The sequence below is a fragment of the Rhopalosiphum padi genome, chromosome 4 (genome assembly GCF_020882245.1).
Source record: "Rhopalosiphum padi isolate XX-2018 chromosome 4, ASM2088224v1, whole genome shotgun sequence".
Classification (NCBI taxonomy): domain Eukaryota; kingdom Metazoa; phylum Arthropoda; class Insecta; order Hemiptera; family Aphididae; genus Rhopalosiphum; species Rhopalosiphum padi.
Genome location: NC_083600.1, coordinates 8951603 through 8963874, shown reverse-complemented (window position 1 = coordinate 8963874; position 12272 = coordinate 8951603). Strand labels below are relative to the sequence as shown.

Sequence of the window (12272 nt, the reverse complement as noted above, 5' to 3'; positions counted from 1 at the left end):
ACCTTATATATATATTAAAGCTTAAAAGCGTTCACCGTTAAACTTTTTATGAATAATATTTAACAAGTAAATTATTAGGTTTATAAGTTTGATACACAAGTATTTCAATTACATTATTATTATTTCAATATTTCCTTTAATTACACTTAAATAATAAAATCAATTTTTTAATCCATTCTGATGACAGCACAATGCAATTAATATTTTTTAAACAAGTTATAATAATGACCAATACAGTTTTGTAGTTATTTGTACTTACAGTCTACACTAATCAGATTTATTAGAATGTACATGCAAATTACAAAATACAATAAGGACTCTCAAGATAAAAATTCTTTAAAGTTATATTTTTCATTAATTCGATTACTTATTCACATTTATAGTCTTATCTCTTATAAATCTCTAAGACTTACAAAGTTACAAATTCATAATTGAATTATGATAATTCAATTCCTTTATAAGTAGTTATCTACAACTAGTTTGTCGAAATTCTAACTACAAACGTTTATACAAAATTAATGTATATTTTAAATAAACTCTTTTTTAATTCCAGCTTACGAACAACTTATGTGGGGCCTTATTATTGTATTTAGTATTTAGTAGTATATAATTTTTAACGGAGTTTAAACATTTTATTAATATTTATGGAAACAACTTAAAAAAGTAGAAAAATTTAAACGTTTATTGTCTATATTTCTATACGATAAAATTGACCAAAACAAGCCATACCTATTTATACTTTTTGATATAATATATTGACATATTGTGTTTACTGTTAAATTAATTGCCTACACATTGTTAATTATTACCTGTATAATATATTTTTTTTTTTACATTTTGTAATAGAAGTATTTTATAAGAAGTACAAAAAATGTAATATTTAATGTATACCTAATATATTTTACGCGATGTTAACATTTCAGTCACATTCAAAATCCGATTTATAATTTTCATTGTTTTCAATAACTTTGTATTTAAACGGATCATATTATATAGTAATTTTGGAGTTACTAATTTATGGTAAATACACATTATATAGTTGATAAACATATTAAAATATACCTAGGCGTATTTAATACTTTTAATGTAGCTATATATTATTATCATAAATAAATTTGCAAGAGATCTATTAAATTTTCAACTATAAATATGCATGCGGGCTATACTGAACTAGATATTTTAAAGGTAGGATATTATACTACAAAATACGTATTATATTATATGCATGACTTGTTGACGTAGGTATATGTAGTATGTATAATGTAAATAACCGTATACCACTAGTATATTGCAATGACTACCATAGACGCATGTACCTATAGTCAATTAGGGCTTCTCTATTTTAAGGTGGTGCTTACTACTTGAGACGAGTTATAGGTTACCGTACACGTACAGGTAAATTAAGCTGTTCTATAATATAATGTCATATACATATTAATATAGGGAATCCTCGGGCTTCTTTCTGTGCATTTTAATATTTAGCATATTATTCTGTATAACTGTATAAGTGTATTAAATTCTAATGTATGCCTGCGGCATATAGAGTTTATTAGGGTCCAAGTCCGGGGTCGGTAATACGATTTTTTTTATTTATACGTTATACCTAATAATAATTTGGTAAATGCAACTGCCAATATAATTAATTACCTATTGTGTTTATTTTGTTAAACTGTACATTTTTTAGTTTAAAGTTATACTTATACAGTTATATACCTATTAATTATTAGGTATATAACTTTAAACTCAAAACTTTACAACTAAATCTGAAAAATATTTCGTTTAAAGATTGCCTTATATAGCAGCGGTAAGTGGTAACCATTAAGCGGCCCGCACTAAAACTAAATTTATTATATTATTTGTACACTCTATACACTTGTAGAGTAAACAAAATTTACTTTGTAGACTTATAGTTTTATTATAATATGCAATATCTTTTGTTCATCTTATCTTATTATTCTTAAATATTTTAATTATCACCATTAAAAGTGTAACTAGACAGTATTACACCCAACGAAAGCTTTTTATTCAAATTGTACATATATCCAAATTGACTTACTAGTCACTATACGTATGAAGCTTGCAAATAATGATAATTATTAAATTATTATTAAATAATGATTATTCATGTAGCGTGTCATGTGGATTATGTATACAATATATAGTATACATAGGTAACGCAAATTTTAAAATAAAACTATTCAGATTCAGAAAATATATATCATATATCCTATAATAATAGTAATTCTTATTATTTTTTAAAACCATAAATTAATATAATATATTAATTTTAATGTATTAAGAATCATATGATATATGTTAACGTAAAATAGATTTAAAATACGACTATTTTCACTATTGGATATGTATAACCATGTATTATTTCGTAACTAAATATTAAAATAAATAAAATGAGTCATGATACATCATATTTTCTTCAAGATAAAGTCCTCGTAGAATCGTAGGTTTAAGTAGGTATAGTTCATTTTTATTATTCGCGATAGTGTATTTCAGTACGTCATGTATTTTTATTACAATAATTTATTATAAAAATACTAAATAGTAAAGATTTCTTCCGAAAATCGTTTGTTTGAGTTTCGACGATGTTCTATAATTTTGTACCTTTAATATAGGCTATGTAGATCATACATACTGATAATATCACCTATCGATCTGTGTATATTATATCTACCTATATGTATTATTATTTATACTTAGTGCATTACAAATTACAATAACAATAGTATTCATAACATCTGATTTTTAGGGGATACCTACTCATAAATATACTATAAAATATGTAGAGATATAGAATATAGAGTATAGACGATATATACCTACAGGTAGGTATATGGTAAAAGTTACTGTTACATATTATTATATTCTACCAGTGATTGCGGGGCTCGTCTAATTCTTAAAAAAAATTATATATATATATATATATATATATATATATATATATATATTATATTATATTATTATATTTATATACAAGTATAAGTGTAGTAAAATCGTGCCTATACACAATGACAACACTTTTACACGCAGAACCTGTCCGAGGTCTATAAACACAATACGCGCGTACTCGTCACGTTATTATATATTTTATATAACATATATATATAGGTAATAATAGTATTACCTACACAGATATCACTACATATACACATTACACACGTAGCCACGTAGGTATAGGTACTCACACAGCTACACTATTATTATACACACACACACACACACATATACATATATATATATATATATATATATAGTTATAATTTATATATAATATCTATATAGGTATAAAATATACCTACAGATATATTATATAAATATATTATTATACATATATATATGTATAATATACCTACCAACTCAATTGTATGTATAGTTTCGTCAAGACCCGTCTGTTCGGTAGCTGCGGCATGGATAGGTATAGTAGGTACTATAGGTAACTATAGCGGAACGGACACGGGACAATATACATAATATACGTAGATATATACAGAGTGATTCTTTAATGATACAATAATATTCTTGGACAATGTTTATGGTAACTGATAAATGTTGTAAAATACAATCTATAATAAATAAGATGTATACATCTTCATCCTTTACCGGAATCCTTAGCAGTATTCCAGTATAATTATATTCTACTTCAGAATGAGAAACAAAGTAAGGTATTCACATTAAAAAAAAAAAAATTTAAAAACGACGCAAGTGTTGGAATGACTTAAATTTATGTAAAAAATAATTTTTTTACACACTTTTTTACCAGGAAAAAATTTGGTCATCGGTTTGTAATGTTTGTAAAAAGAATCACCTTGTATAGTTGTATAAAATGATGATTATTATATATATTATATTATACGCGGGCGTGTGCATTTGTAATTTTCTATAATATAAATTATAAGCTTATATACGGTATACCTACAAGCATAATAGTAGTATAATATAGTACTATTATAACCGCACATTTAGGTGGAGGCGGTCGTCGTCGAGAAATCAACGTCGCACCTCGCACAAGCCCTGAGGTCTTCAACCTCCTTGAAACGCGCGGTGGGGAGGTTGTTGAACCAAAAAGAAAACGGAGAGAGAAATGGACAAAACACAAAAACGACACACCAGTTACAAATACACAACAATAATTATTGCGCGTATGTTCCGTGTGTAGTGTATTGTGGTGGGGAGCTGATAGTGGCCGATTTTGTGTTTTCATTTTGTTGGCTCTCGAGTCTCGACTTCCCGAGTCCCGGTGCTGGTCATCAGAAAGCACCAAACGGTTACGGGTTTCGCATGTACCTGCCGCGCCCTGCTTACAGTAGTGACTTTTGATATTTTATATTATGTCCGGACGGAAAACGACAACGGAAGACCAGTCTCAAGTAAAACCGTCAGCAGACCGGTGCGCGTTTATCGGTACCAGGTTACCAGGTATTTGACGTTGAACAGTCGACGTGTAAGCGGCGCGCGCGCTGCAAGATATTGTTATCGTCCCAGTCTTGTCACTTTTTCGTAATCGTGTTTGGACAGGCCTACCGAGTACCGACAGCACTACAGCAGTAGTGGCAGTAGCAGAAGTCTGTTTACTGTTGTAGCGGTCGTATTGTTGATAGTCGTGTTGACTACTGTACACCGACCTTAAATTATTGGTTTCTCGAGAATGCTAATACATCGAATTTGAACTCATCGACGGCAGACCAGCAGTCTCCAACGACGGAATACAGGGAAGGTACATCAAATGCCTGATATTTATTTATATACCCATCTGACGACGTCACTATCGGTTGTATTTGAACTACAGTGTTTTTGACATATCCAGTATTTTGCATAGGATCGGTGAAGTACGACCGACTGTTACCAACATGCTCAAGTTTATCCGTGGCAAAGGCCAACAGCCTTCAGTTGAGCGGCAGAAGATCCAAAAAGATTTGTTTGCTTTCAGAAGGGTAATTATAGCCCCTTATACTATATTTTATTTTATTTTTGTTGTCCATTTAGTGTTTAACAATTAGCAATGTGGTTTGTGTTAACTAGTTTTTTTTTTTTTTATCTATTTTCAATGCTTAATTTCTACTGATAATTTACTATGGTAAATGTTTATGTTGAATACAACACTTTTTAAGATTGTTTTATTACTAAATATTCTCAATATGTTAAAATAAATAATATGCAATTTGATGGGAGTTATAAACAATTTGTCATTATTAAACTATGTTATTTTAAATTAACATGAACTAAATATAATTGATTTTTCAGACTCTACAGTATGGGTTTCCAAATAAACCAACAGCACTTTCATGGGACCCATTATTACGTATTATGGCAATTGGAACTTCAACTGGATCAATTAAAGTGTATCCTTTTACTTAAATGTTCTAATTGGTTCTGTGACCCTTGACGTTCAGTTATTCCTAAGACCGCTTAATTCTACAATCAATTTTTGCTATACTTGTTATATATACTATATAGGTAATTTTTAAATAAATTTAGTTTTTATAATAATTTATATTTTTATAAAATGTAGGTATTATTGTAACTTTTTATATTATATTATAAAAAATAAATTTTTATGCATAAAAATATTTTTCTTAACAAATTATGTATAGGTTGGGTAAAACTGGTGTTGAATTTTATGGGCATTTACCATGTTCAGATCATGCAATTACAAAGTTAATATTTGTACCAAATCAAGTAATTATACTATACATACTATAATATAAAGATTATAAAACTAAAGTATATTTTTTGCTAATGATTATAATTTATAATAAAAAATTGTTTTCAGGGTCGCCTGGTGTCATTGTCTGATGACAATAGTCTTCATTACTGGGAAATAAATGATATGGCCATTGATGAAGTTCAATCATACTTATTAGAGGGAAAGTAGGTTTTAAGTTTATTTTTAATTTGAAAATAAAATCAATTTATAATTAAAACATTAAATAATTTGTAGGCTTAAACAAATATCGGCAATGTGCTTAGAATCTAGTTGTGAGAACTTATTACTTGGAACTGAAGGAGGAAATATATTTTTTATTGATTTGTCAACATTTGAATTATCAGATAACATTATTTATCAAGATGTTGTAATGCAGAAGTATGTATAAATTACTATTAGCATATTTAAAATATAATTTAATTTTACTTTGAATTGTGTTCAGGGTTTCAGATGAGTATAAAAAGAATCCTGGTGCAGTTGAAGTAATTGCAGAACAACCGGGAAATTCAAATCATATTTTAATTGCTTATAGTCGAGGGCTAATTGTTTTATGGGATCGCTTAAACGCAGTTGCTGTAAAAGTAAGAGAATACTTTATTTCATTATTTCTTTAATAATTAAATATATTTATGTTACCATGAACACTAATTTAAGGTTTTTGAATTTGTGTATTAATATTATACAATATATATATAGTGTATTTCTTAATATTGGTTCCTTTTCTTCTTTTTTAGACATTTGTAAGTAGTCAACAAGTAGAAAGTGTATGTTGGGAAGAAAATGGGGAAAACTTTTATTCCTCTCATAATGATGGGTCTGTAACACTTTGGAAAATCAATGAAACTTCGGATGAAAATGAAAATACTAAAACAATTTATGGTCCATTTCCATGCAAACCAATATCTAAAGTAATATGTCAACAATCTGCTCAAGATCTCAAGTATATAAAATATTTAAAAATATATTTAAATTTAGTATTAATGATTTATGTTTTATTAGTGAACAATTCCTAATTTTTTCTGGTGGTATGCCACGGGCATGTTATGGTGATCGTCATGCAGTTACTGTTCGATTGGGAACTACTAAACATGTAGCTTTTGAGCTTACTTCAAAAGTTATTGATTTTTTTACAACTACTGCTTCAGTTGATGAAAAAGGTATTATAATAATGTTATTATTAAAGTAAGTTAGGGTATTTTTTTTTTTTTATATAAATAAATTTTAAATTATTCTAGGCTGTAGCTTCCTTATGATTCTGGCTGAAGAAGAAATAGTTTGTATTGATTTATCTACTGAAGATTGGCCATTAGTTCAATTACCATATCTTGTGTCCATCCATGCAAGTGCTATAACATTTACTTCTTTTGTATCTGATTTAAACGAAGACCTTTGGAATAACATAATTGCTATTGGAAACTTACAAAATGAGAATAATTTTTCTTCAAATGTAAGTCTAGATTAGTTAAAAGAGTTTTTAAGCCAATGAAATGTATTTGAATAACGCTTAAAATTAATGTCAAAAGGAATGGCCAGTTGATGGTGGTGAAGCTAACATTGAAGATGAACAAAGTAGAGATCTTTTAATAACTGGTCACGAAGATGGCTCTGTAAAATTATGGGTTGCAAATGCTACTCCATTACTTCCTATACACGTGTTTAAATCATCATGGGTATTAGTTGGTGATGATGCTGATAACCATTCTAGTAATAGTATAGCTCCAGAAGAAGATGAAGAAGAGTGGCCACCATTTAGGAAAGTTGGAAATTTTGATCCTTATTCTGATGATCCTCGATTAGCAATTAAAAAAGTTATTCTTTGTCCTCGAACTGGTACAATGATTGTTGCTGGTACAGCTGGTCATGTTATAGTTACTAAATTTAATGATCAGCCTTCTTCTAATGAAATAAAGGTAAATATTATTAATTTTTACAATTATATTTTAATGTAATAAAATAATACAATTTGTTGTTTATTATTTAGGCTATACAAATGAATGTTGTTGGCGAAAGTTTTATTTGGAAAGGTCATGAACGTTTAAGTTTAAAACAAACTGGAGATGAAGCTAATAATAATAATGGAAAAAATATGACTTGTCTTACTTTTAAAGCTGGATTTCAACCTTCCTCTGTTTTACAAGTATATCCTCCAGCATCAATTACAGCTGTAGCTTTACATTCAAATTGGTCTTTGATTGCTGCTGGTACTGCTCATGGCTTAGTACTTTATGATTATTATCGACAAGCTCCTGTTTTAACAAAATGTACTTTAAATCCCAATGGTAATAATTATTTTAAGTTGTATAATTCTGAATACATATTTTCTTAAAAGTGTTGTAATATATTATAATTTTTGTTTTATGTATTTATGCATAGATTTGTCTACTGCTGGAGATACTCCAATTTCTAGAAGAAAATCATTCAAGAAATCATTAAGAGAGTCATTTAGAAGACTTCGAAAAGGAAGAAATTCTACCAGAATAGTAAATGATAAAAAAGGAGCAAGCATTACACCTGACAAGAAACGAGAAAAGTTTGTATTTTTGTTATAATATTACATAGCATACATTTTTTATAAATATTACTAACAGAATATTTAAAAATAACTTTTAATGTAGTACTGGACCTATATCTCCAATGGAAGCACGACCTGTTGAACGAGCAATTGAAGCAAGACCAGTTGATGATGCATTGGGAAGTATGGTTCGTTGTTTAAGTTTTACAAAAACATTTATTGTAACAGGTAATTTATGTAAATAATAAATAAAATATACCATTATATTTTATAAAATGTTAATAGTTGAATTTGATAACATATCTATTTAATAACTTAGCTTCACATATTACTCCGACGATGTGGGCCGGTACGAACAATGGTTCTGTGTATATTTTTACTATAAGCATACCACCAAGTGATAAACGAAAAGAAAGGAGAGTCACTGCACAACTAGGAAAAGAAGTTCAGTTAAAACATCGTGCACCTGTAATTGGAATTACTGTGATTGATGCAGAAAATCGATCAGTTACTGAAGTTCAAGAAAATAGCACTCCGGGTAAACCTTTAGATATATGTGGTCCTCACAAGGTCATTATTGCATCGGAAGAACAATTTAAGGTAAAATTTATATTTTTCAAACTCATATGTATAGAAAAATAAAATATTATCAAATTTGTTTGTTCTATTGTTTTAGATATTTTCCTTGCCTAATTTAAAACCTATATGCAAACTTAAATTAACTGCAGCTGAAGGTGCTCGTGTTCGTCGAATGTCAATGGCTTATTTTAAAACTAGTGATTATGCAGAAAGCTGTCTTCTTTGTCTAACTAATTTAGGTGAAGTAATAGTACTAAGTGTACCCGACCTTCGAAGACAAATACATGCTGCAGTTATTCGTAGAGAAGATATCAAGTATATTATTCAATAATTATATAAGCATGTATTCAAATTAATAACAAATTTGATTTATAGTGGTATTTCAAGTTTGGCATTCACGCGTTATGGTGAAGCATTATATTTACATTCAAGTAGTGAACTGCAGAGAATTTCTGTATCTGCAACTAGTGTCACACAAGTTGATTGTTCTTTAAATTTACCTACTAGAGATCGACCATCAAACAGTCGTTCTATTACCCCTATTAATGGTTATACTGATGACGAACAAGAAGATTTTCCAAAAGTAAATGGTAGGTATTATTTATATATTATTTATTATATGAGTACTATATAAAATTATTTGTATCTTATAGGATTAACAAATGGTACTCAAGAAAATGGTGATAGTAATTCACAATTAAACAATAGCAATGATCTCTCAGTCGGTGATATTACCATAGACTCCATTAAAGATCATTTGGGAAAGTAAGGAGACATTGAATTTAATTTACCCTCCATTTATCATCAAGAATATTATTTATGTTAATTAAAATGTAATTGTCTTTTAGTTCAAATACTAATTTAAATGTAACATCAACATCAAACAATGTTGATGTTAATAATCATCAGAAAACTGTTACTAAACATGAATTGTCATCCACTACCACAACTACTGTGAAAACATCAAATTCTACTACAGTTATTACTAATGAAACCATCACGGTTGACAGTAAGTAAATTTCTTTAATTTTATGTTTTAGTTACCTAGTATCAATTAGCGTTAAAAGAAAATATTACTTATATTTTGATATAGATTTAGTTTTTAGTGAATATTTTTATTTAAATCATTATGTAGTTTAGAATTCGCACCTAAATAGTTTTTTTCATTTGTCAGATATATCCACAAGTTTAGTTGTAGAAGATGATCCATCAACAGAGTCCAAATTTGAGGTTAGCCAGTCCTAAAAAATATATGGCTATGTGATGGCTAATATGTGTATTCACACTTCTAATTTTTACTTTTGTATGTGATATGCAGATTAGACAAACTTCTTAAATTGTCTGTGCATTTATGCGCACATCCAAATTGCTCTTTGCTAATTTCTGCTACATACTTAGTCCAGCTTACAAGTAGTATCAAAAATATTGTTAACTGTAATCAACTTATATAATATTTTAAATGAACAAAGATGGATAATTGGTGTGGGTGATCATATAATAGTTCATTTATTATATTTAGACAATTTGGTTATTATTTTTTATCTAAAATGTAAATATTTTATTGTTAATAAATGTATTAACAATTTCATGATATTGTTAACATTAATTGAAAGTAATTATAGTTCATATTATTACTAAACAAAAAATAATATAATTATTTGCAGATATTTAATTATTTTTTTAGTTATAATTGGTGCGAGGAGACTAAAAATGTACAAACAAAAATTTAAATATAAAATGTATTTTAATATAATTATAATATTTATGTATATAATATATTAATAATTTATTAATAATGAATCATACAATTTAATGCAAGAGGTAAATTGTAAAGTGTTTGTGAAATTATATTATTATAGTTTATTACTTTAAAATTCAATGTTTCACAAGGTCTAATTAATTTAAAGCAGTGTATAAGATACTCTTATAATAATATACCATGTTACATTATTGAATATTTATACTTATTAATATTTATTATTAAATTTCATAAAATTTACAATTCTCTCATGCAAATATGTTGAATAACTAATAGACATTTTATATTTATAAATATCAATGTAATTAACTTTTATTTCAACCTTTGTAGAGGCTTTTCTTATTGTTGCTTACATAATATGTTTTATATTGATATTACGTTTTAATATTTATATATGTGTATTTTTTTTCAGATACATAGAGCTCCTTTAGCTCTCATGGAAGACCTAGAAGTAGAGACAGCTGCATAATGTGATAACTAATGGTGTGTGTGATTGACATTAATTCAATGTTTATATAATTCACGCCATATAATTCAATAAGTGATGTCTTAATATTAATTTTAGTTATTTATTACTAACAAAGAAAAAAAAATTTTAATATGACTCAAATAAAATGTTGTACCTATATATTATTAAGGTAACATTCTGACATTGCTATCACATCTATTATATATTTTTACACTGACTAATTTATAATATAAAAATGGCACTTTACCATTCCTAACTCAAATTTATTAATGGTGCCTTAGTTACGCATAGTAAACCAAACAATTTAAAAAAAATAATTACGCTATATTGTGACAAACTTTTTTAAGTTTTATTTGTTGTATGTTTTAATATAAATCTATTTTGTCAAAATATGCACTTAATTTGATATATTATTAAACTTTACATAAAGTACATTTTTAAGTTAATTATTATTGAGAATGGTTATACATAAAATCTTTAGTAAGGTAATGATATGTTATACTTATTAAATTCATACTAAAAGTGTATAACTATTTTCAAATAAAAATTCTTTATTTTTAATGTATTATTATCAATTTAATATATTTATAAAATAATCTCAAATATTGTATTTTATATTTTACAATTATGTTGAGTAAAGTATAAATTTACTTCAAAAACATTCCTTTTTATATCAAAAATTTGAATTATTGTTTGATTTCCTCTATTTTCAATTATAAACTTGTTTTTTGGTCAGTCAATTTTCTGTTTATTTAATTTAATTCTACTGTGAATTATTTTTCATTATGCTATATTATAAAAGATCTAATATAAAGAGAAGATCTTTTTCAACTGGAATTTTCTATTTCTATTATTTATTATTTTTATTATATTTTGTTTGTATATACTTTAGTCAATTATTTATTTTAATTTTTATACTTACTCAACTAATACTTTAAACAAAATTTTATTTTTATGTCATAGACCAGCTTGTATGTGTATTTAATTTTTTATATAACTAGATTTTATACGCCATGTTTTTGGCTATATACCATTTCTAATTAATTATTTATAACATAATTATATATATTTTTACATGATTTTTATAATGTTTAAATTATCTTTTATTTGTTAATTTTTATATGTATTAATTACTTTGTAATTGCTTTAAACATCAACTTAATTGTTGTACGTCTTTAATAATCCTTTTCGGCCCTTAAACTAATAGGATTAATAAATTAATATAACTTAATGA

At 26.8% G+C, this 12272-nt stretch overlaps 1 protein-coding gene across 1 annotated transcript; it reads left to right on the top strand.

Moving 5' to 3' along the window:
* The first annotated feature begins 4092 nt into the window (after positions 1-4092).
* Positions 4093-11375, top strand: LOC132928362 (lethal(2) giant larvae protein homolog 1). Its single transcript, XM_060992975.1, has 20 exons — positions 4093-4946; positions 5257-5354; positions 5607-5691; positions 5786-5883; positions 5954-6097; positions 6162-6300; positions 6454-6659; positions 6719-6876; positions 6955-7166; positions 7243-7629; positions 7701-7998; positions 8093-8249; positions 8335-8459; positions 8551-8831; positions 8908-9125; positions 9186-9400; positions 9464-9575; positions 9659-9819; positions 9985-10040; positions 10982-11375. The coding sequence occupies exons 1-20, from the start codon at positions 4863-4865 to the stop codon at positions 11036-11038; spliced, it is 3291 nt and encodes a 1096-aa protein (XP_060848958.1). The 5' UTR covers positions 4093-4862; the 3' UTR covers positions 11039-11375.
* Positions 11376-12272: the final 897 nt, after the last annotated feature.

Coding starts and splice junctions, on each gene's coding strand:
- LOC132928362 (XM_060992975.1), top strand. CDS start 4,863: ATGCTCAAGTTTATCCGTGGCAAAGGCCAACAGCCTTCAGTTGAGCGG. Junction 5,884..5,953: donor TCATACTTATTAGAGGGAAA/GTAGGTTTTAAG, acceptor AATAATTTGTAG/GCTTAAACAAATATCGGCAA. Junction 9,401..9,463: donor AGATTTTCCAAAAGTAAATG/GTAGGTATTATT, acceptor TGTATCTTATAG/GATTAACAAATGGTACTCAA.